The 25,327-nt window shown below is 47.0% G+C and overlaps 1 protein-coding gene across 1 annotated transcript in view; it reads left to right on the top strand.

The window, feature by feature from the left end:
* Positions 1 to 25,327, top strand: part of LOC140899299 (uncharacterized) — a 258,414-nt gene continuing 233,087 nt past the window's right edge. The window contains exon 1 of the mRNA XM_073314570.1: positions 1 to 121. Coding sequence (XP_073170671.1) covers positions 16 to 121 — 106 coding nt within the window. The 5' untranslated portion in view covers positions 1 to 15. The remainder of the gene's footprint in view (positions 122 to 25,327) is intronic.

A 25,327-nucleotide genomic window follows, 5' to 3' on the forward strand; every position in this document is an offset into this window, starting at 1 on the left:
CTCCGGGCAGGCAGCATGGGCTGCGGGGGGCTCTGGCGGCGGCTGCTGCCGCTGCGCTACCTGGCGCCGGGCGCCGGGCTGGAGCAGGAGCCCTCCGAGCCGGGCTCCGGACTGCGGCCAGGTAGGGGGCGCCTGGGGGTGAAGGGGGGGCCGGGGAGGTGTGAAAGGGGAGATGGGGGGCGAGTGGGCCGGGGGTGGGGGGGTGAAGGGACCGCGGGGGAGAGAGGGGGTGAAGGGGCGAGGGGGCCGGGGATGTGTGAGGGGGGTGGGGGGTGAAGGGGCGAGGGGGCCGGGGATGTGTGAGGGGGGTGAAGGGGCGAGGGGGCCGGGGATGTGTGAAGGGGAGATGGGGGGGGGGGTGAAGGGGCCGGGGGGGAGAAGGGGCGAGGGGGTCGGGGATGTGTGAGGGGGGTGAAGGGGCGAGGGGGCCGAGGGGGGAGATAGGGGGCCGGGGATGTGTGAAAGGGGGGTTGGGGGGCAGATGAGAGGTGAAGGGGTGGGGGGGCTGGGGGCGAGTGAGGAGGAGCGGGGGAATGAAGGGGAGATGGGGGAGTGAGGAGGAGTAGGGGGGCGAGGGGTCTGGGGATGTGTGAAGGGGGAGCGGGGGTGGTGAAGGGGTGAGGATGTATGAGGGGGGAGATGGGGGGCCAGGGGGGAGTGAGGAGGAGCAGGGGGGCGAGGGGGCCAGGGATGAGTGAAGGGGGAGATGGGGGGCCGGGAGGGAGTGAGTGAGGAGGAGCGGGGAGGGGGTGAACGGGCGAGGGGGAGCAGGAGGGGGCTGTCCGGGGGTGCGCCTGAGGTCCCTTGCTGGGCTCCCGGCTGCAGGGAGGTCTCTAGCCCTGGATGCTGTTGCTTGGGGGAGCCCATCCCTTTCCGCTCTCCGCCCGCTCCGTGGGAGGGGTGGGGGAGTCTCCTGCTCGCTGAAGTATCCCCAGGACCCTCCCTGGCTAGAGAGCACTTCCATCCTGGGTCTGCAAACAAACTACCCCAGCCTGGGGGCGTTTCCCCCTTGCACCCCTCCAGCAGCAAGATGCTTCTCTGCTGGGGGGGGACCCTGCTTGTGCCCGGCTGGCACTTTAGCTTTCTTGGCACAAAGGTGCTCGGGTGTTTCGGGCTGGGAGTTGCTGGGGCAGGCTTAGGAAACAGCCCAGCAGGGGGTGGGAGGGAGCCTTTGAGACCTGCCTTGCAGTGATGGAGCCTGACCAGGCTCTGCTGGGGGGCCTGGGGGACAATACTCTCTCATCCAGAGACCCCTTCAGCTCTGTGCCCCCTATCCTGCTGTGCTCTGGCTGGTCACTGGCCTTCCTGGACAATGTGGCTGCAAACTAACCTCAGGCTCTGACTCAGATTTGAGGCCAAGCCCCCCTTCTGTCCACACACAAACTAGTCTGACTCCAGACCTGGGTTTCAGGGCCCTGCTAGGGCCGTGGGTCAAAGCCCGAGTCTCACATTCAAGCCTTGTCATTTTGAGTGTGGATGCGGGTCAAGCTGCAGACCCAAGTCAGGTCTGGGTAGCGCAGTGAGGGCGGGTTAGCACGGCTGGGGTACCCTTGTCCAGCTATTTGTAAGCCCAGTTTACAATGCAGTGGGCATTGTGGACTTGGAAACGCTGAGTCTGCCAGCGGGCAAGCCAGTGACCCAGGTTTACAGCGTAGTGTACAAATACGCTCAGGTCTTGTCTACTCAAAGTCGCAAGATAATTAATGAGGTTTTAAAAACTGACCTAGTTTAACTGGAGCAAACCTCCTTTAAGTCTGGTGTATATCTGTTGAAATCGCTGCAGGGATTTTCACCATAGCTGCACCCAGCTAATTGCATCAGACCCTTTCCTTATGTGTATGGACAAGCTGCCTGTGTTCTGGGGAGGGAGCTTTGCCCTGGTGCACTGGTTACTCGCTGTACAGTCTAACCACGTGAGGAGCTTAGGCAGTCTATACTTCTGTACCACTCTGGTAAGGAGCCAGTTACTTTGGAGACAGAGCAAGATGTGTGGGAGGTGTCACTTTCTGTCCATGCCCTGTGGGACAGCCATTCCCACCTTCCAAACGGGCTGGGGCTTTCCCCGTTTAAAGCACAATGAACATTTAAAGGCCCTGATTCCTCTGTGTGGCTGGGGTCTGGCCCCAGGTCAGGTGCTCCCTGGGATGGAGCCACTGATAAGTGATCTCCACTAGGATGCATCCGATGAAGTGAGCTGTAGCTCACGAAAGCTCATGCTCAAATAAATTGGTTCGTCTCTAAGGTGCCACAAGTCCTCCTGTTCTTTTTGCGGATACAGACTAACACGGCTGTTCCTCTGAAACTAGGATGCACTGTAAACCAAGATTTACACTCCTTGGGAAACCAAGGTAGGAGGTGATGCAGTAACTGACAACAGTACTTGGTCTTAAAGCTTTTCCTGATAACTGGCCTGTTCTGTCTAGTTGCTGATGTGTTGCGTACCCTGCCCTTTTGGGCTGACTCTGTTTTAGAATCATAATGCAACACACCTGTATAAACTGCAGAGTGATGCAATGATGCAAAATGATGTGCAGGTGCTGTGTATGGCTAGGGTGATTCTGTAATCACACACCTGGGAATTGGTGCACACCCCCCCCCTTGCCCCCAAACCTATCCATCCAACCAAAGAAACTCATACAGCTTTCTCTGAAGGAGAATATTTGGAAATCATCTCTAGCTGCAAACAACATCAATCATAACTGGTCAACGTAGAGCCAAACATCATGGGCAGGGTCCTGCTACATGACTGCTCTTTTATTCCTTTTTCAGAGCTGCGAGGCTGGGGGTGGATAGGGGGCTTGGTGATCTGGGGCAGTGACTAGCATTCCACAGGTGTGGCTTCAAAAATTAGTCACAGGTGGAATGAACGTGGTGGTCTCTGTTCGATTCAATGAGCTTGTGTTGGCATGAGAAGCTACACAAGCACTGCCGAAGTGTAACACAAAGGCTGAATGCTCAAGTCTGTTACAGGTTGGTACAATCCAGTCCTTACATGCTTTTTGTCCATTCACCAGGGATTCTAGTCCATTGGTTTAATCTAGCCCCCATGCCAGCTTGCTGAGAGTAGGGAAGCCTCTCACATAACGGTGCCCAATGCTTTGTTTCGCTAGAGTTTAGCTCTTCTTCCAACCCTGCCGCTAAACTCAAGGGTGCCTGGGGCGGTTACCTGTGGCTGAGGGAGTTCACAGCGAGCTGACTTTGAAGGGGAAATACAATCCAAAGGGTGCAAATATTCCCAAAGGGATGCAGTGTCATGAAATAGCCAGTGTTAGTTTTCTCAGGGTGCAGAGGAGGCAGTGAGAGCTGTGGTTATGGTGGACGGAAGGATGGACTGAAAGTCTTAAATAAGCAGTGTGTCTAGTGGGTAGAGCAGGGGACTCGGACCTTGCTCCGGTTTGAAGTCGATAAGCTCCGTGTGGTGGCAGACAACTGGGTGCGTTTAAGATGCAAAGGGGAAATCTTTTTTATTTTAACATGAAGCTCTGTTTGTTGCTAAGGCGTGGTCTGTTCTGCATCTTGTGGCAGCAGCTGGGAGCCTCTGCCCCCAGGGGTCCGTTTCCATCTGAGCTGGGAGGTGCGAGTCATACCGGCAGTAGTGCTGCTCAAGCTAGAGCAGCGATACTCAGACCTCAGTGGTTCAGGAGCAACATAAGCAATTAGCGTTACCCAAAAGAGCCACAGTCGTGTGAATTCATGGTTTCATTTACCGTAGTACTATTCATATTTAAACAGTATAATTGGGAACTATTTAGTTATTCTCACAGCAAATAAGTTAATAACTTTGTGCAAGTTGCTCATTTAATTGGTTTATTACATAGTAAAGGCATCCTGACTGATTAATAATCACCCAGTGGTTTAATATCATGTGCTGCAAAGAGCCGCATGAAAGAGCCACTTGTGGCTCGCAAGCTGCAGTCTGAGTATCACTGATCTAGAGCACAACCATAGCAAGGTGTCTGTGGCAGCAGCTTGGGTTAGCGGACCAAGGACAGCCCTGCCTGACCTCATGGGTATGCATGCAGACAGCTAGTCCTAGCCATTGCTGTGGGCACACGGATGTTTTTAGGCGCTCGCTGGAGCAGAACTAGTGTGGGTACATATGCACAAGCTGGGAATCACACCTCCTACCTCAAATGTACACGTACTCCTAGCCATGGAGCCGAATCCCAGAGTGGTAGGCGCTGCACAAACACTGAACAGAGAGACTGTCCCTGCCCTAGGGAGCGCGCGCTTGGAATCCGTTAGGTTTCAGCCTTGAGCGTAGCCTAGGGTGACCAGATGTCCCGATTTTATAAGGACAGTCCTGATTTTTGGTTTTTTTTCTTATATATTACCCCCTGCCCCCGTCCCAGTTTTTCACATTTGCTGGCTGGTCACCCTCGTGGAATCTCACTGGTGTGAGCCCGTAGGGCAGACAAGGGAGATGTGGACTTACCTCGACTTGACACTTGGCACTGAAATGAGGTTGCAGCGATGCAGATGACGGCACTCCTGCTGTTATTTGGGTGGCTGGAATTAGGGCTAAATCAAAGGCTACGTCTGTGCTAGAAACATTGCAGCTGCACAGCTTTGGCGCAGAGAATTATTATGGCAATGGAAGGGGTTTTTCCATCGCTGTGGTAAATCCACCTCTCTGAGAGGCAGTCATGAGGATGACAGAAGAATTCTTAAAAAGAAAAGGAGGACTTGTGGCACCTTAGAGACTAACAAATTTATTTGAGCATAAGCTTTCGTGAGCTACAGTTTGTGTCAGCCTAGCACTGTCTACAGTGAGGCTTAGGTCAGCTTAACTAAGCCCTGGTCTACACTACAGAATTACTTCTGTGTAACTATGTGGCTCAGGGATGTGAATAATCCACCCCCCTGAGCTATATAGTTTTACCCACCTGAGCGTCGGTGGAGACAGCACTGTGTTGGTGGGACAGCTTCTCCCGCCGACATAGCTACCACCTGCCTCTCCTGGAGGTGGATTGGCTGAGCTGACGGGAGAGCTCTCTCCCTTCAGCTCAGAGCATCTTTATTAAAGCGCGTCAGTGTAGCTGGGCCAATGCAGCGTTTTAAGTGTAGACCTGCCCTAGGTCTCTCAGGGATCTGAGATTTTTCACACCCCGGAGCGACACAGCTAAGTCGACCTAACTTTCTCATGTGGACCAGCCCTAAATGTAGACACAGCCTACGGGAAGCTCCTTGGATTGAAGCACAGATCAGAAACTTGAGAGCTATTTGTGGTCTCAGAACTCCAGGGCCATGGATCGAAGCTGGGTGTTTGGAGGGGAAGCGGAAGAGAAGATGTTTCAGTGAAAGAGAGAGGCTGTTTCTCAGCACATAGTACCTAGAAATGAGGAACGGATTAATTCGTTAATTGGAAGCTCCCAACTGGTGGCTGTCACCAAGTGTTAGAAGCTGCTCTGCTCTTGTGTTTTGGATATTCTTTGTGTTAATACAGCCAGCCCCTGAGGAAATGGACTTGAATTGTTATAGTTCGGTGCTTCATTCTACCTTCTTGCTCGCTGGCATACATGCTGGTAGAGGTGCTGGGTTCTGTCTGGCTTACACAGCCTGCCTAGGAACCTTCCACACAGCTGCTCCTCCAAAAACTGAGAGCAAACTAAGCCACGCCCTTTGAAATAGCCAGGGTTTGTACATCCTAAGAGGGAGTAAATTCTTCAGGGCACGGGCCCTTTTGTACTCTGCACAGCACCTACCCAATGGATTCTCAGCCCTTCTTGGAGCCTCCACACACTACAGTCATACAAATAACTAATAAATCTCCACTTGGGTGGACATGCGATGGCTTGTGAAGAGCTGCTCAGAGCCAGGTGCTTTGGTGAGCTCTTCTTCCTGGCTTTGTCTTGCAGGCCTGGCTCGCATTTCTTCAACAGGTGCATATCTGTATTGGTAATGGACTGTTGTTATTCTCTTGCTTCTGCCTTGACTTTTCCTCTCTGATGCTGATTAAACCTGATTTTTCGAATCATCACACCATCTAAACACGTTGAATGGCTTTCCCCCAGCAGTAGCCTGGCTTCCCTCCTTTGAATTCTGCTCCCCATGGGGGTCTTCCCGCTTCAATCCACGCTTCCTATCTCTCACTTCCCAGTGTGGAATTGGTTGCCAAGGTTGCAGTGGGTTTACTTTGTGAGAGGCTCATTTTCTAAGGGGGTGGGTGAAACCCAGCCGAACAGAAGGCTCTTCCTGGCTGCCCTCCCTGAGCTTGGCACTGCATGCAGCTTTGTACACTGGTGTGGTACAGTGACCCATGGCGTTCACGTATCCAGCCAGGGGGCTTTGCGCGCTGAGATGCAGTCTCACTGAAGCAGCACCACTTCCAAACAAAAGTGATGAGTGCAGCTGAAGACTCAAGTTGGACAGTTTTTTGTTTAAAGTCCACGGGGCCTTCTGGGTTGGCTGTTTCTTCTACTTTATGCAAAGGCTACATTGTTCTTGGCATGTGGGAAGAGATGACATTGGAGGCAGCTTCTTAGGTCAGAAGACCATGTTCACTCAAGGTCATTTGAAGTTAACTTTAGCAGCTTGATGGTGCTTATTTATCATCTTCTTGGTTCCTGTCTAATTCTTTGCATTTCAATAGTAGCTTTCAGCCCTGGGTCTCATGACCTCTGTAGGTGATAGGGAAAAGATACTGGGTGGTCTGTTCTTTACTCACCATGAGAGAAGTAAGAGGGCAGAATGCAGCCTGGAGGAGATGGGAGCTGTTACTCTGTGACGCCCCTTTGCACTTCCCTCCCCAGTTTCTGCCATGCAAGAGGAGTTGCTGATTCTGGTCATGCTCGGAGGTTTCCCAAACCAGGCTCCCATACTATCCCCATAGCATCCTCTTGTGAAATGATGCAGTTGCTGAAGAGACAATGCCTTGTTTAATTCAATGTGGCTTCCTCCTAATGTAGCCCCTGCTGAATGAAATATTCTTTGAAGGGGAAAGTGGCTGTCCTTGAGAGGTTCGGAGCCTGGTTGTTCTGTGAAACACTGGGTTACACTGGGGCAATCAGGCAGCAAGATAACTACCCTTCCCCATTCCTCCTCCCTTGGAGGTACCTGGGCAGGGCAACAGCAAAACTGGCAGTGGGAGCTGGGGGTGGACGTAGCATCAGGTCTCTCTCTCCTGCGGCTGTTTGTCCTTGCTGTGGGGTGTAAGGAGGATACTCCTTAATTATACACCGAGGTGCTGCACTTCTGTCGCCGGAGTCGATGGGAGCTGACCCCTCCACCACTAGAACTCAGGTCTGCGATGACTTGGGCTTCAAAGCACCATCGATGTCGATAGGCCCACAGTGGTGCTGACCGGGGCTGCCAGGGTCCCTTTTTGATCGGGCATTCCGGTTGAAAACCAGACACCTGGCAATCCTAAGAGGGGCCCTCTGCTGCAATAGCAAAGCATGGCATGTTGCAGGTCAGACCTGTATTGTGTGGGCAGCATTGCATCGGACTGGAATAACTGCACCACTTGTAGGCCAGAATGGAGGTAACACGACCAGTCTGTGTGTAGGGAAGCTTTGAATAGCACCTGCCCTACGTTACATCCCATCTGAAGAGCTTGCAAGCTGCTCTGTTTCGGGGGCAGGTGGCATTCAGACACAGGGGTCCTGGCTACAAATCTTACCGTGTTGCGGCAGGTGGAATACCGAGGAGCTTAATTCCCACCAGAGGCCATAGCCATCCTCTTTCCAGAGTTGCAGCACTGTTGATGCAGTAAAAACTCTCTCCTGGTTCTTATACGGAACTTCCTTTCCTGCCCAGCTCTCAGCGTTGACAGTGAAGTGTCATCAGCAGATACCCCTTGGTTACATGTGATCTTTCTCGCTTCACTCTGCTCGCTCCTCAGGCACTTGCTTCAAGATCACCTCTGAGATCAGCATGAGTCTGAACCCCAACTTTCCTCTGGCAAGCAGCCCTGCTATGGGAATGCCATGCTCTGAGCTTGGTTTCATTAACTACCTTCCAATATCTTAATGCCATGGCAGCCAAGCTGAATGTCTGTGAAACTTTCCTGTGTGTGTTTTTTCCTGCTCTGCTTTCCTTTTTAAGGGGATTCCTGGTCCTGCTTGGAGGCTAGGGGGCACTGTAGGGAAGTGTGCGATCTGAGTCAGTCTGCAAAGAGCCAGCCTAGAGCAAGGTGGGGTGAGTTGTGCCTTGCTGCCTTAAGGATCAGCCTGCTTTGTCTCTCTCTGGTTTTGATTCTGGTGTGTTAGGGTTCTGGATTCTAAGAAATAAAGTAGTGTTCTGTTGCAACCATCCCGAAAGATAAAAACGTAAAATACTTTAATTTCTCTGTATGTATGGAATGAACATAATATAAATGTTGGTCAAGATGGTAGTCATCTCTCACGCATTGGGCGTTGATCTGGTGACCTCTGGAACTAAAAGCAAGAGTGTTTCTACAGCTTGTGCTGAATAGTCAGGTTGGGGGCAGTAAAAGACTCTCATACTTTGGTGAAATGGGCACAGAGAGGGGTGAATGACATACACTTGCCAGTGGGTTACTAATGCACAAGTAGGGAGTGCACGTACTGAGTGTAAAGGGGGCACACAAGCATGTCACTTGTGCAGCACCCTTGAACGCTGGGGGCAGGCTTGATCCAGATCTGAAGCTGGAGCCATGTCCAGTCATGGCCCTGGGGTAGAGTGTCTATTTTGTTTGTTCCCCTTGACTATACTTTGATGCAGCACTCGCTGTGTGGCAGTGGAGGGAGACCTTGAATCCAAGTGAAGAACGGTGACTCCCTCATTCTGGATTAACTCAGAATATGCTTTAAGAATTCACATGGGATTTCTCTGTGATTCTGTCCAGTTTTCATTCCCCCACCATACTAACCATCCTGGTATGTCAGGGAGGCTCCCGTTTCAAACAAAAAACTCCTGATTTAATAATGTGATCTCCTACAGCTACATTAGCTAGAATCTTATGTATCAGCCACACATGGGCATCAGTCTCTCTCTCTCTCTCTCTCTCTCTCTCTCTCTCTCTCTCTGAGTCAGTGAGAGAGATTGATATGCGTGTGTAGCTGATGCACAAGATTGTCGGTAATGTAGTTGACCTCTGCTCAGAGTCAGAGTAACCCATTACCTGGGCCCTAGCTGATGACATGGGTCAATGGGGAACATTCATAGGGTTCTCCAGCCAGAAGGGACCATTATGATGATCTAGTCTGACCTCTGGCATTATACAGGCCAGAAGATGTAACCCATTGGCTCCTGCATCAAGCCCATAGCTTGTGGCTGAGCTAGATTATATATATTTATTTTAGACAGACGCCCAATCTTAGTTTAGACTTCAAGTGATGAAGAATCCCCCACATCCCTAGTAAGTGGTTCCAATGGTCAAATTTAGGAAATACTAGAATTAGTGCTTGATTTTGCAACTTAATGTTCTTTTAATGTAGTTTTTTGGGGTAACATTTATATAAATCTTTAAATATTCCACTGATCTATGAAAAGATTTCAAGGATAAATGAGTGCCTTTCCTTGGAAATAATTGGAAGAGGGGTTTCTAGACAAGAAGGTGTAAGATATAATCAGAATACCATGTGTGTTTATGATGATATAAATACATATTTTTAATGCAGATGGGTGATCCATGCAATACTCCCATGGAAAAATAAGCAGTTTGAATTAGTCTGGCAAGGCCTGCGTGCTACCATGCAGAAACCTGTTCTCTATAGTTCTAGAAATATTTACAGAAGCTCTCCCGTGGTCTCAAGGCCATGCATTTTGCCAGCAATAAACCTGAACTCCCATCACTAATGGGCCCAAACTAAAACACCAGCTATTTTTATGTGATGCAGACCTAGCTGTGGCCAAAAATAACAGGCTGACTGAGCCAATGAGTTGGCTGGGTCCTTGGCGGCCCGGGACGTTAGTGTGATAAAGAGGTGTTTGCTGGGATGTCAAGTGATGTGGGTCTGATGTTCTCCTCCATGCCATGTCCCCTGTGGGCAAGCTCTGAAATGATCAGATCTCATAATTGATACTCTGGGAAGCCAGTGGCAGATTTTAGGTGCACACATGTCTAATGTGACACAGCCATGGTGCTAAGGAGATGGACCAGGTGAGGTAATGTTGTTCCGTCTCAAACCAAAACAGGTGGAGCTGGTTTCTTTCTACAGATATTCACCGGGTACTGTTTTAAAAAAAAAAAAAAAGTCCCCCTTTTACAAGCCTTGTATTCATAGCAGGGCTGTTATGTCACTCCTAACGCACGTGGTCTTTTGGCATGTGTGAGAGATGCTGGTTTTAATTTCAGTATTGGCAGTGGCAGGTGGTTAAAACCTCCCCCTCTGCCCAGCCCTACTATGCCATCTGCTCCATATGGGGTTGTTCGTTTCATTGCAGACTTGGTTTGATTTAAGCCAAGCTCAGGAAAGGAAAGCACAAAACCGTCTTTGTAGAGCAGAGGGATGGGAGGCAAAGGAAACCCACTCATCATTATTTGTAATGCCCAGAGGTCCCAGTCAGGATTGGGGCCCCTTTGTGCATGGTGCTGTACATACAGCCCAGAAGGTACAGTCCCTGCACTGAAGAGCTTATGATCCAATTTAAGCCAAGACTCAAAAAGTCCAGCATTAGTGTGTGTGTGGGGGGAGTGGGTGGGTGGTCAAGGAGGCAAGGGGAACAGAAATAACAATAAGAGCATGGTGGGGGTGAGAAATGTGGGTAATGGTAGTAGGTATGTGATTGTCTCCACAATCAATCATTGCATTCTGATTATACTTAATCACTGCAAGGGAGGGGGTTGTTTTACATACCTCTTCTCTAACACTTTGCCCACTTATTGTTTATCTTCATATTGATGGTTTTATTTTTGCCTGTCAGATTTCTGTTAACTGGCCTATTTCCTTGTATTACCACTCCCCCCAAAATGACCCTTTTCCTCTTTCCTCTCCTCCCCTCCCAGCTGTGTACTGCTGTGATAAGACACCTGCTCCCTGCTCCCCCTTCACCATTCTCTTCTGCCAGCCTCCTGGAGAGACTCTTTACCACAAACCTATCCAAGGGGGGAAATAAACAACAGGCTTTACAGCCCCTCTTGCTGGCCGCACATCTGTGGATGGGGAGTGAGCCGAGGCCAGACTGGGACGCTCCTGGGACTTCCATGGCTGGGTCTGCATGGGGAAGAGCAGAGGGTGCAAGCTGGGTAGTGGAGAGGGCAGGGTGGGTGCTGGCCTCTGCTGGAACGCTGCCTACCCACTCCCCCTACCCATGGTGGAGCCAGGGTGGTGAGCTCAGCCCCTGCTTTCTATCCGGACGTGGAGCCAAGGGCAGGGGAAAGGAAAAATGTGATCATAAACTAGCCTCCAATAAACCATTCCCTGTAAAACACAAAGGGTTTGCTCCTGGGGATCTGGTGGGGTTACTTCTGGGCAGGCGGAAAGGTAAAGCCCACTTCTTAAGGAAAGGATTTAGAATTCAGCCAGTACCAACCCCAGGCTGGCTTCACAAGGCAGAGAAATACAGAGGAGAGTCCATAATCTCACACCAAATTCAGTCCCCTGATCCTGGCTGTGTTGTGCTTGGGGGATTATCGGGATTATGGCTGCCTGCAATGGCCATGGTCCGGCCACAAACCTACAGCTTGTTGCAGTTTTCCTGGTACATTCATGCTCCACCCCATTCACACATGCGTGCAAGAGATTTCTGTCACAATGGGCTGCAGCTCCCCATGGCTATGAAATGAGGAGTGGTTGGAATTGGATTCATGGTACAGGTACTTCAAGGATATGTGTTTGTATCGCGTCTGGGGCTCCTGGTCAAAACACACAGTGCATTAGAAATGATTATGAAACTCTTGGAGGGGGCGAGTTTTAGATATAAGCTTTCCTTACTCCCTCTTCCAGACACCCTGGGCCATTGTCAGAGAGGCTGTCCTTTTGCTCGTGGGTGTCGTATAGTGCAGGCGTGGTGTTAACCACTGAAGTGACATGGTCGGTTGACGCTAATAAAGTTATCAAGAGCTAATGCCAACATTTGCAAACCTGGTCACCTAAAGTTAGGTGCCTAAATCCATATTTGGGTCCTTAATGGATGGCCCACTCTTCAGATGTTCTCCAGAAGCTGTGGACATGCAGTTTCACAGATGGCTCAGCACCTCTGAAAATCAGTCCATTTATGTATCTACCTAAATATGCACTTCAGGGGCTTCAGACAGATATCTCGGAAAGTTTGGCCTAGAAATTATTCTAGTGATCTGTCCATGCATCCACCAAATGTCTGCAGCCAAGATCTAGATGCATGGTTTTGATCATGCAAAGAGGCTGCTTTTGAAAGTTGGCACAAAGTGTTATGTAGCGGGCATTGAATTACTTGGGTTTGTTGTAGCCTGTTGATCTTTGAATCAAATATTCAGATTGACGGGAGGGCTTCCTCTTGTTTTGTCTTCTATGAAACCTTATTCTAATTGTTCTTGAAACTGCTAGGTCTGTCTTGTGCTCTTTACACAATGTGTGTAACCACATGGGCACTATGGGATTCAAATAACCGTGTTTAGTAAATACTTAACATGCAAGGCCTAGCTACATATATACGCTGTCGCTGTTGCTGTGGGGGGAGGGATAGCTCAGTGGTTTGAGCATTGGCCTGCTAAACACAGGATTGTGAGTTCAGTCCTTGAGGGGGTCATTAGGGATCTGGGGCAAAAACTGGGGATTGGTCCTGCTTTGAGCAGGGGGTTGGACTAGATGACCTCCTGAGGTCCCTTCCAACCCTGATATTCTATGATTCTATGGTGGCTTCTGAAATATAGGAGACATCAAGGACCAATAAAGGAATCACAAACTATTTAAAGGGACATTACCTAATTCCGTTACATTACAAGTTTCAAAGCATGAGCTGAAAAATAACTCCCAGGTAATAAAGAATGTGGTATAACCTGCACAGTTGTACTTTCATGCATTCTTTTTAAGGCCCTGATCTTGCCAAATGCTGAGCAGAGCCGGGTGAATAATGATTTTTGGTTCACTGGCAATTTTGAAAAATGAAAGAAAAAATTCATTATGGGTGGAAAAAAATTCTTCAAACTTTTCAGTGAGTTGGAAAAGTTGAACAAAAATTCATTTTGAGGTGAATGAAACAGTTAGATTTTGACCATTTGTAAACATTTGATTGGTTTTAATAAACTAAAACAATTTTGAAACATTTGTTTCAAACTGAAAAATCAAAACATTTTAAAAATGTTGAAATGAAACATTTAGATTTGTAGTGGGATATTTTTTAGGGTTTTTTTTCTTTCTTTCTTTTTCCCCAACCAAAACAATTTGGTGAAACCGGCATGAATTCCCCAAACATTTAGGTGCTGAATCTCCATTGTTAGCCAAAAAAAAGTTTACTATGAAAAATGTCGCCGTTTGCTAGTGCTGAGTACCGTCCATTTCGTTTGGCTTCTGTAAGCACTGAAGGTGCTTAGCGGCTCTGAATGAAGAGTCATTCCAAACCTCCTTGGGTCAAACCCTTCAGATGGTGGCAATGTGTTTTTCTTAAACCTAGCCCACTTATAGATGGGTTTGAGTCAAATAGCCCTCAGCTCTGTCTGTTTCCATTCCCCTTGACTAGCTCTGTGCAAGGCATTGGTTTCCTTGTCAAATCTTGTTTGATTAATTACAGGGTATGCAGGGACAGCCTGGCATTTGGATTTTTCATCACTGAGAAATTCTGGCACTCAGGAATCGTTTTGGGGCGAGGCAGCTGAAACATGGGGCCTGTGTTGAAAAGCAAATGTAAACTAAGCAGAGTGAAATATTATATGAAAGCAAACTTCATCCCCTCTAATAAAGACTGTTCAACCTGAGGCTAATAGTCATCTGTTTACAAGGCCTCTTTTTAATAACCCTGGGTGGCAGGCACTAATTCTCACCACTCCATCACTTTCAGCCCTGCTTTGTGTTGTACAGTAAATGTGTAGAGGCAAATTGCCTCTCCAGCAACATCAGTGGGAATAACAGCACCTACAGCAGCTGTGGAAGCTGGCACCGTGATAGGCCTATAATTAGAGCTCGATTCTCTGTCACATCTGTCCTGCCTGCTGCTGTCCTAGGAGCAGGGCAGGATGTTGAAATGTACAGCAGTCCTGCTGTCACTGCCCATAAGACCGGAGCAAAGCAGGGTTTGTCCACTGGCTGGAGGCAAAGCACAAGAGCAGAGGAGAGTCCCTAATCTTGTTGTCTCTGCATCCTCCGCAGTCAAAATCTAACAAGCAACCCTGGGGATGAGGCAGCCAGGTTAACAGATGGAGTTTCTCTCTCAAAATTCTGGTTTTTGAGAGGCTTGCTAAGGTAGCAAACAAATCAACCCTCCTCCCCACAAGGCCCAGAGAGAGAGAACATTATTCAAATCGACTTCAGTTTAAGACCCGTCAACCTTGACGATGTGTCTCTAGCCCACAATGCTGGTAATTAGTGCAGCACTAATGATTTGAGTTGAACTTTGCCTGACTGTGACATGCCCACCGGCAGTGTAATTTTTGAAAGGTTAAAGGCCGCATTAGGTCACCAAGTGTTGATCACAGTGCGCCGGGGCGAGGGTGCCCCGCTAAGATGGCTAGTTGGCGCTTTAGAGATGGATGCGTAAGTATAAGCAAGGTAAAGGTGAAAGTTTAGCAGAGTGCAATGATGGAAGGAAGCCGATAACAGCCCTCCCTTGAAGCTATTGTTGTTTCACCCAACGTATCACAGTGGTATGTTAGATCTGCAGCAGTGACTGCTTAGTTAAGATTGCAGAGTACTTTCCAGGTACTTTGGGGGTAATTCTCTGGGGAGGTCAGACTGGATCATCGCAATGGTCCCTTCTGGCCTTGGAGGCTATGAACCTGGGGAAAGGCAGATTTTATTATTTTTTTTTTGACACCCTCACGTTCATCTCTTCCTCTTCCCCCAACTTCTCCACAAATGCCCCTGTCCCCCCTGAGTTCCTACTGGTGTGCTCTTGCTAGAGGAGAATGTTTCAGGAATGTTTTGAGGGAGTTTGGGCAAGATGTGTAAGAGAAGTGAGACTTCAAAAACTGACACTTTAACATTCTGGGGTTTCAAGTTGCTGCGATTAATCATCTGAGATAAAACTTCGGGCTAGGAGCTCCACATTTGTTTGTCATTAAGTAAATGTTTTGAAGTGTAGCTACTCCTGCATGCTTTAGTAAGTTGCTGGATCATCTCCAAGTTACTCACTATGGGCAATTGCTTCTCTGAGGGTTCTGCATGGTCTGTGTTACACCGTGCCTCTGGTGGGGTCGTCAGACAGCAAGGGTTGAATTGGAATCTCAATATTTTAATGTGTGAACCTCTACTTCTTGAGCTAAAAGACCCAGAAGTCTGTTAGCCAAGGTTGTAGCAACCTCTGGGCATTGCCCAGCTGCCACTAGAGGGAGATAGAGCACTGAGTATCACACGCTCTGAGTGGGTGTGGCTTACAACTGCAGAGATACCGTTTGGGTCTGATCCGGTTCAGCTTGACAGGAACCAAGGCTCAGTGCTGTGGAACTGCTTACCCCCAGGCATGGAGCGTTTTCCTTTCCCAGGAGACCCTGCAGAGGAGGGGAGCAGCAGCAGCAGACGCTGTCTGGGGAGCACGGCGAGCCTGCCAGTGCTTCTGCTTGGCCTCTCGGCGTGAAGGGGAATGGGATGTTAAGAACTTTCACACACGTGCTATTCTGCTGTGAGCTGACCAGCTATCGAACTGCACCTGGTCCTGACGTCTGTGGGGAATTGAAGATACTCGGCACCTTGCAGGATTGGGCCCTCTCTGTTTACTGCAATTCCCTGCTGTACACCTCCATTTCTCCGCTACGAATGTTGCCTCCGTTATATAGTTACTGTGTATCTGCATCTCCTTACAAAGCCCCATATAAACTGCACCGTAAGATCTTTATTGTGCATGTACGATTTCTGGTCAGGGAATTCATAATGAACTTAAATGGGGAGCAGGCAAGGCTTAGGGTCAGAGTTAAGGTTGTTTGTGTAGTCCTAACTGTTACATTTCTGTAATTGGTAATACACACCTCAGAGGTCAGGTTTGTCACAAGGGAAGGCAGTGAACTATTTAATACATGAGCCCTCGGCTCAGTCTGAGGCATTGTCTACATGGAGAAATTTCACTGGGTTTAACTGAAGTCAGTTTTTAAAGCAATTTAGTTAACCCTTTTCAACCCCATGTGTGGAAACACGGACTCTGGTTTATTTCAGGTTATTTTTAACCTGTTCATAATCGACCCCAAATAAGCCACTTTTAAAGGGAAATGAGTGTCCCTGTGGGTTTGCATTGGTTTAAAGACATACGTTCAGTATTGCTAACCCCAAGCATGCAAAAATCACAAGTCAGGCCCCCTAAAATCACAAGATTGGTGTAAAAATTATGAGATTGTAAAAATAAAATGGTTGGATTCTCCTCACTTGTTTCTGGCTTTGGATACTTCAGGGGTCACATTTCCAAGTTTATTTTCACAACCATAAGGGCTAGAAGCTTTGTTTGGGTAATGAAAGCTGAGATTCTGGAATATTCACCTGGCTCCAGGAGCTGAGGCTTTTGGAAAGCTACCAACTGTTGTAAGTCTTGTGATTTAAAATCATGAGGGCTGGCAACTCGGCCCAAGGAATGAAACTAGTGCAACTTCCATGAGTAAAGAAATCTGCTCAGGCTTCTGGGAAAGGCTATGACACACTGAGCTTTCTGAGCAGCTTAACATGGGCATCAGCACAGGTCTCCCTGTATGAACATTGCCTCCTCGCTCCCGTGTAGCTACTCCAGTGCTGGTGACCAGATACCTCTCCTTGCTGTCCCTCAAGGCAGTCGCTGATGGAGAGCAGAAAGCACCTGGCCCTTTGTAGACAAGCGTTGCTTTAATTTTACATTTACCAGCTCTGTTCCTTCCTTTAAAAAGAAAAGCTAGTATAAACCATCTGGCTTCCAGCTTGCAGGGCAGCTGGGATGTTTTAGCTGCCTGGCCATGCCCTCTGGGAGACTAGGTTGGCATAGTATGATGTATTCAGTTCTAGGGCCTGCCATAGCTTAAACGCTGTGAAGAGGGCTTCCACGCGCTGCGCTGTTAGAATCACAGGACTGGAAGGGACCTCGAGAGGTCATTTAGTCCAGTCCCCTGCACTCATGGCAGGACTAAGACAGGATGCTGGGCTAGATAGACCTTTGGTCTGACCCAGTGTGGCCATTCTTATGAGGCTCGAAATAGCAGGGTTTGCAGCAAACTTGGGCTTGAGGTGCTGTGGCGGGGAGTCTGGGCGGGGGATCCTGTGCTGTGAGTGAGACTGAGGTGCACTGGCAGACCTGTGAGATGTGGGAGGGAGGAGAGCACCGGGTGGACTAGTAGATGGGTACCCCAGGTGAGGGCTGTGGTGTACTGGCCTAGCTGCAGAGGGCTCTGGGAGTGGACTAAGGTGCCAGGGAGGTGTGATGTGTTCTGACAGAGCTGTGTAAGGAATCTGGTACTGAAGTTGCCCTCTTTACCTGACTTTGGGCTTGTGACTTTTGGGTCTGCTCTGTATTTTTGTGTGATGATATGACCAGGGAGGCTCCTCTCATGAGTCAGGTGGCCGAGTTGGAGAGTTTTCAGGGAATGTCCAACAAGCTGTACTGTCGGGAAGTGCCTTTGAGGCCGTACTGTGGGGTCTGGCTGGAGTCAGCTGAAGATCAAAGGCAGATAGATGCTGCTCAGCGGGGGGGGTGTGACAAACAGGCGTAGCATGAGCGAAGCACAGGGAAAAGGCACTGAGGATTCCTGATCAATCACAGACGATTGGCAGGGTGAAGGACCAGGCTTCAGAACTTAAATCCAGGGGGGCAGGGAGAGCATTGATATAGCCTTCCCTATTCTGTGCCCTGGGGAAACCCAATGGTGCATTTCCTAGCGTTGGCACCAGGAAGATCCATTAAAAGAGAGACCTCATGGAAATGTAGAGTGATGCTCAGTGTAGAGACAATTCTGCTTCTGTTTCATATTTTGCTCTGCCTTCAGTTTTAATTGCTCTACAGACCTTTGCACAGCATACACAGCTTAGGATGTATAATGAAGAATCTCCAAGCATGCTTTCTGCATTTTAAAAAAGTATAGCTAATTTTTATTAAACCACTGAAACTTTCTAATGAGGTCAGAGATCCATGTGGCTGCTTCCCCCATCTTCCAGAAAACCCTGTAGGCTAGAAAAATCCTGAATCAGGCTCCAAAAAATGAGATTAAAAAATAATTGGGTTTTTCTGATTTACTTTCTGGGTTTTGAGCATTTAGGGGTTCATATTTCTATGCTTTTCTCTGTAGTCACGAAGGCTAAAAACTCTTCATTTATTTTAATTAAAGTTGAAATTTTCTTGTAATCACAGGATTCCGGGAGCTGGGGCTTTAAGAAAAACACCAAATATTGCAAGAGTTGGCAATGCTGATTTCCTAGCAGCACCTGGTGTTCTGAGGAACTTAGGGCCTATTTCAAAACTCATTAACATCAGTGAAAAGACTGCCATTGACTTCACTGTTGCCAGGCACAGCAGCCAGCCTGCAGTTGTTCCTTATTCTTCAGTTGGAGTTGTCTTTGCCTTTTGTCTCTAAGAATAAGCAATTTGTCACAGTGCTGGGGATTATTTCTGATTTCAGGATCTTCTTTCAGGGTGAAGTTTGGGAACAAAGGGAGATTTATAAGAAACAAAAAACTTGCTCAATCTCTTGTGTTGAGAAGTCTTTGTCCATGAACAACACTTGTTCTGAAATTAGGATATTAAAAGGCAGGTCTTCAATGAAATGATCCAATTTGTTAGGGTCAAATCAGTTGTCTGATTATGCAGAGCTTAATAGAACTTCCTAAACTGGTTATTTGTATCTGTTGGTTCCAAGATGACACTCCCTTCTTGTTGTAATAAGGGAGAAATATTGTAACTGACTGGTTCCATCTGAAGTCTTCCAGCAAGTAGTTTACCTGATCTCTCTCTCTCTCTCTCTCTCTCTCTCTCTCTCTCTCCATTCCTCATATCTTTATTTGACCCTGTTGAGTGTGAATTTGATTTGGCTGGATAAGCATTCATTGTGTCTATATTTGGAATTGATTAGAGAACACAAAAGACGACACCCCCAGTTTTTACTTACTGCCGCACACTGGAATCCATACAAGCTATCACCAAGCAATTACAACCCATATTTGATAGGGACCATGTCCTGAAAGAAATCTTTCATGAACCCCCTCTTCTGGTCTTCAAACCACCCACTCCTCAAGCTCATCATCGGAAGAAAGTTCCCAACAGACAGGACACGCCAGCTCAAAGTGGCACCAGACCCTGCCATAACAACAGATACAAAACCTGCAGCCGTATCTCCACTGGTACGATGATCAATACCCTCCACAACACGTCTTTCAAGATCTGTGGGTGCTACGCAGGCCTATCACAACACGTGGTGCATCAAATGCCCCAACAACAACTAGGTGATGAAACCAGACAATCACTACGCTTCCAATGAACTCTCACAGAAAAATGATAAAAGACGAAAACACTCTATCACCGGTGGGTGAACACTTTTCACAAAATGATCACTCCATGTCTGACCTCTCAGTCCTCATTCTTAAAGGAAACCTGTACATCACCTTTAAAAGATGAGCCTGCAAGCTTAAATTCATAACTGCACTAGACACCAAAAATCATGGACTCAGTAGAGACACTGGTTTTATGTCTCACTGCAACAACTATAACCCAGGTTTCTAACTCTCCTTTGTCCTGTGACTGCAGAGGTGTTAATTGCCCACTTCATTTTGAATGGTTTCTTGCAACATGTTAATTCCTTAACAATCTCTTCCATGTTGTATTTAGTTGTGGTGCTCGGATTACCTTTCCCAGGCCTAAGAGCTCTCTGGAGCTGAAAAGCTTGTCTTTTTCACCGTCAGAAGTTGGTCCAATAAAAGATATTACCTCACCCATGTGAGCAATCTTATTCAGTGGAAAACACTATGATGAAAAGTTTGTCCCAAAATTAGGTTGCCGGGATAAGTGAATGATACTTTTCCAAAGTAACTTGAGCAAACTGGTCAGGGTATGTGGACATTGCAATCAGAGGTGACTGCAGCAGTTGTAGCTGTACCTGAGCTGGCTTTGATATGGTTCGCTCAGATAACAACAGCAGGGAAGATGCAGCAGCGTGGGCGAGCCTCTCAAGCGGGGGTAGCCGTCGTGACTGCTCGGGTCACAGAAACCTCCTTGGGACTGCCACCTGATGTATTGGGACTACCTCTGAGCCCATTTTCCCTGGCAACTTGGGACTTCAGTGGCCTTCCTGGATGTGCCAGACACGCCAGCCTGCTACAAACAGATCCAGGTCTGAACCACGTCCCCCAAAAGCTGCAGGCTTAACTGAAAACAGCTTAAGAAGTGCTCCTGTCTTCAACACCCAGATACCCAGTTCCCAGTGGGATCCAAACCCCAAATAAATCCATTTTACTCTGTATAAAGCTTATACAGGGTAAACTCATGAATTGTTTGCCCTCTATAACACTGATAGAGAGAGATGAACAGCTGTTTTCTCCCCCAGGAATTATTGATTAACCCAGAGTAAGTAATTTTAAGTAAAAAGTGATTTTATTAAATATAAAAAGTAGGATTTAAGTGGTTCCCGGTAATAACAGACAGAACAAAGTGAATTACCAAGCAAAATAAAATAAAACATGCAAGTCTAATCCTAATACGGTAAGGAACTGAATGCAGGTAAATCTCACTCTCAGAGATGTTCCAATAAGCTTCTTTTACAGACTGTACTTCCTCCTAGTCTGGGTCCAGCAATCACTCTCACCCCTGTAGTTACTGTCCTTTGTTCCAGTTTCTTTCAGGCATCTCTTTGGGGTGGAGAGGCTATCTTTTGAGCCAGCTGAAGACAAAATGGAGGGGTATCCAGGGTCTTATATAGTCTCTCTCTTGTGGGTGGCAACCCCTCTCTCCCCCTGTATAGAATCACAGCTACAAGATGACAGGTTTCAGAGTAACAGCCCTGTTAGTCTGTATTCGCAAAAAGAAAAGGAGGACTTGTGGCACCTTTGCAACCTGAAGCAAATACTCACCAACAACCACATACCAACAACAGAACCACTAACCCAGGAACCTATCCTTGCAACAAAGCCTATTGCCAACCGTGCCCACATATCTATTCAGGGGACACCATCACAGGGCCTAATAACATCAGCCACACTATCAGAGGCTCGTTCACCTGCACATCCACCAATGTGATATATGCCACCATGTGCCAGCAATGCCCCTCTGCCATTTACACTGGTCAAACTGGACAGTCTCTACGTAAAAGAATAAATGGACACAAATCAGATGTCAAGAATTATAACATTCATAAACCAGTCGGAGAACACTTCAATCTCTCTGGTCACGCAATCACAGACATGAAGGTCGCTATCTTACAACAAAAAAACTTCTTCAAATCCAGACTCCAGCGAGAAACTGCTGAATTGGAATTCATTTGCAAATTGGATACTATTAATTTAGGCTTAAATAGAGACTGGGAGTGGCTAATTCATTATGCAAGGTAGCCTATTTCCCCTTGTTTTTTCCTAACCTGCCCCCCCCCCCCCCTCAAGACGTTCTGGTTAAACTTGGATTTAAACTTGGAGAGTGGTCAGTCTGGATGAGCTATTGCCAGCAGGAGAGTGAGTTTGTGTGTGTATGGGGGTGGGGGGGGTGAGAAAACCTGGATTTGTGCTGGAAATGGCCCAACTTGATGATCACTTTAGATAAGCTTTTACCAGCAGGAGAGTGAGTTTGTGTGTGTGGTTTTTGGAGGGGGGTGAGGGGGTGAGAGAACCTGGATTTGTGCAGGAAATGGCCCACCTTGATTATCATGCACATTGTGAAGAGAGTGGTCACTTTGGATGGGCTATTACCAGCAGGAGAGTGAGTTTGTGTGTGTGGTGGGTGGGGGGTGAGAGAACCTGGATTTGTGCTGGAAATGGCCCACCTTGATTATCATGCACATTGTAGGGAGAGTGGTCACTTTGGATAAGCTATTGCCAGCAGGAGAGTGAGTTTGTGTGTGTGGTTTTTGGAGGGGGGTGAGGGAGTGAGAGAACCTGGATTTGTGCAGGAAATGGCCCACCTTGATTATCATACACATTGTGAAGAGAGTGGTCACTTTGGATGGGCTATTACCAGCAGGAGAATGAGTTTATGTGGGGGGGGGGCGGAGGGTGAGAAAACCTGGATTTGTGTTGGAAATGGCCCAACTTGATGATCACTTTAGATAAGCTATTACCAGCAGGACAGTGGGGTGGGAGGGGGTATTGTTTCATGGTCTCTGTGTGTATATAATGTCTTCTGCAGTTTCCACGGTATGTATCCGATGAAGTGAGCTGTAACTCACGAAAGCTCATGCTCAAATAAATTGGTTAGTCTCTAAGGTGCCACAAGTACTCCTTTTCTTTTAGCTACAAGATGGAGTTTTAGAGTCACATGGGCAACTCACATGTCCATGCATGACTCAGTTCTCTACAGGCCGAGCCATTGCCCACATGTTAGCCTGAACTTCCCAGGAAAGCTTAGATGTGGATTGGCGTCTATCAAGGTCCATTGTTAGCCAAGTACTTCCATTTACTTCAATAACCCCTTCACACTATGTTGACCAAATCTGCCTTAGGTGCTTTCTACAGCAAACGCTTTAAATACAAGCATAGAGCCAATGCTCATAACTTCAGATATAAAAATGATATATGCATACGAATAGGATAAATACATGCAGTAGAACATAACCATTGCAAAGATATGTTACATGGCATATCTAGCATAAAACATATTCCAGTTATTCACACTCTATAAAGCATTATGGGGTGCAACGTCACACCCATGGTCCCAAGGAGGTTTGCATAGCCCATGTTGCTACTGTTGTTTGAGGTAGTGAGATCAAAGCAAGCTCAGGTCTGTCTATACATGCTACAGTCACACCTCTGATTAAGAACATCTGTACCTTGCAATCAGGAAACTTTTTTTCCCTTCGGTTATCACATTGGGAATTGTATCAATGCCCTTTGTCCTGTCCACACCAGATTAAAAACACAATCAAACACACACCACCTCTTGATGTCTTCTAGGTGACTTTAAATACTTATCTCAGATCATGCATTGAAGGTACCATAGAAGGTAAATCTTTTAAGGCTGTTTCAACCTTAGTCACTATTTGGAAGCTGAGCTGATTTTCACTATCTGATCATTATTTCTATTGCAGTAGCATGGAAGGATGCAAAATAGCGATTAAGGACCCATTTTCCTGTACAGCTAAATAACAAAAAGACTGTTCCTATCCTTGGGACATCTTGAATAAAGAAAACATAAAGAAACAATTGATGGGTTTAGAGGTTTGTGCATCTGGAAGTTGAGTGGGAGTTCTTGCACTTGTAAAGTGCTCTCCATGAATGAATTGGTCATTTGTAAGATGGGAGTTTATGAACCAAACCAGGTAGGAAATGGACAGAATGATCACAAGGAGCTACCTAATGTTAGAGCTGGTCAGGAATTTTTCATCAAGCTGACTTTTCAACAGAAAATGCAGATTCTGCAAATATATATGTTGCTGGTTTTGTTTTGTTCTTTCTGTTGTGAAAACAAATGAAATATCTCATTTTGGGTTGGTTCATCCCAAACTTAAATACTTCAGGAACCAAAATGTTTTATTTAGAGTCAGTTCAACATTAAACCCCATCGCCCTATGGTGCCTTATGGAAGTTTCATTCAGGTGCCTCATGCCCTCATTCTCTGTTCTGGGTCGGGCTGGACTACAACCCCCATGATGCAATACGGTCTCCCTTCTGACTGAGCTGTGTGGTTTGTCATGGGAGAAATAGTTTGGCCAGGTAACCCAGCCTAGAATGGGTGAATGAGGCACTTGAACTACAACTCCCACGAGGCACTGCAACCGCACAGGGAAATACAGTGTAATGTGGAACTGACTTGAAATGAAATGTGTTAATTCAATTCAACAAACCAAAAATGAAATGTTTTACCTTTGGAATGTCAAAATGTTTCAGTTTGATCAAAGATGCCTAAATGCATCATCACCATTTCTAAAACTAAACTTTTTGGAATTTCACATTTTGTGAGAAATTTCTATGTTCATTTTTTGTTCCAGTCTGGGATGAAAACAAATATGGGCATTTCTCACAGGGTGGAATTCTGATGTTTTCACTCCACTCTAATATTAAGATTACAGCTAGACTATACAAGGGCTAATATCCTCTCTCATCTGCGATAACTGAAATAATCACAAAGTGGAAGCATTTGACATACTAACGTAGCTACTCTCCTTTCATTCATTTAGGATGCATCACATACTTGTCCCTTCCAGTCCCTTTTCAGTTTAAATGTTCAAAGGTTTTTACACACATTTCCTGAATTAGGGCAATATCTACCTTCTCTGTCTCTTAAGGGAGAGAAGTTTCTTGCATTTTACTGAGGGCAGTACCACCCAATATTTCACTCATAGAACTTAAAAAATGCAGAAGAGATGAGGTTAGAGGTTGCATCTTGCTCATTTCTTACATCCAAGGGGCTCTTGTCGATATAGGCTCTTTCATGTATAATGTTGCTTCCTAGGGCAGTGGCTCTCAACCTTTCCAGACTACTGTACCCCTTTCAGGAGTCTGATTTGTCTTGCCTCCCCCCAAGTTTCACCTCACTTAAAAACTTCTTGCTTACAAAATCAGATATAAGAGTACAAAGCTGTCACAGCACACTGTTACTGACAAATTGCGGACTTTCTCATTTTTACCATAGAATTATAAAATAAATCAATTGGAATATAAAAATTGTACTTACATTTCAGTAAATAGTATATAAAACAGTATAAACAAGCCATTGTCTGTATGAAATTTTAGTTTGGACTGACTTCGCTAGTGCTTTTCATGTCACCTGTTGTAAAACTAGGCAAACCTCTAGATGAGTGGATGTACCCCCTGGAAGACCTCTGAGTACCCACAGAGGTACGTGGACCCCGGGTTGAGAACTGCTGTCCTAGAGTATCTTCTGCAGGTAAACTCTTGGGCATTCAATTTGTTGCCAGCCAAAGGATTAAATGTAATTTCTAATTTCAGCAATGTCCTTTGAATGTGCTGAAATGATATACAATACCCTGCTGAGAGTGAAGGGAGGAGAGTGGTTATTAAATGGTCACAGCTGAAAAATAGAACAAGGATTCAATCATTAAAGCTGTCACAGAACTGATATTGTAGTAACTATGGTAATTCTGCAATAAGCTCACAGTCCCCTCTCACTCCTCTCTATATAGCCATGCAGAAGTGTGGTCCAGTGACTGGGGTACTAGCCTCGGGTTCAAGAGATAGGAGTGCAATTCCCTGCT

This window comes from Lepidochelys kempii, chromosome 16 (genome assembly GCF_965140265.1).
Source record: "Lepidochelys kempii isolate rLepKem1 chromosome 16, rLepKem1.hap2, whole genome shotgun sequence".
In the NCBI taxonomy this organism is placed as follows: domain Eukaryota; kingdom Metazoa; phylum Chordata; order Testudines; family Cheloniidae; genus Lepidochelys; species Lepidochelys kempii.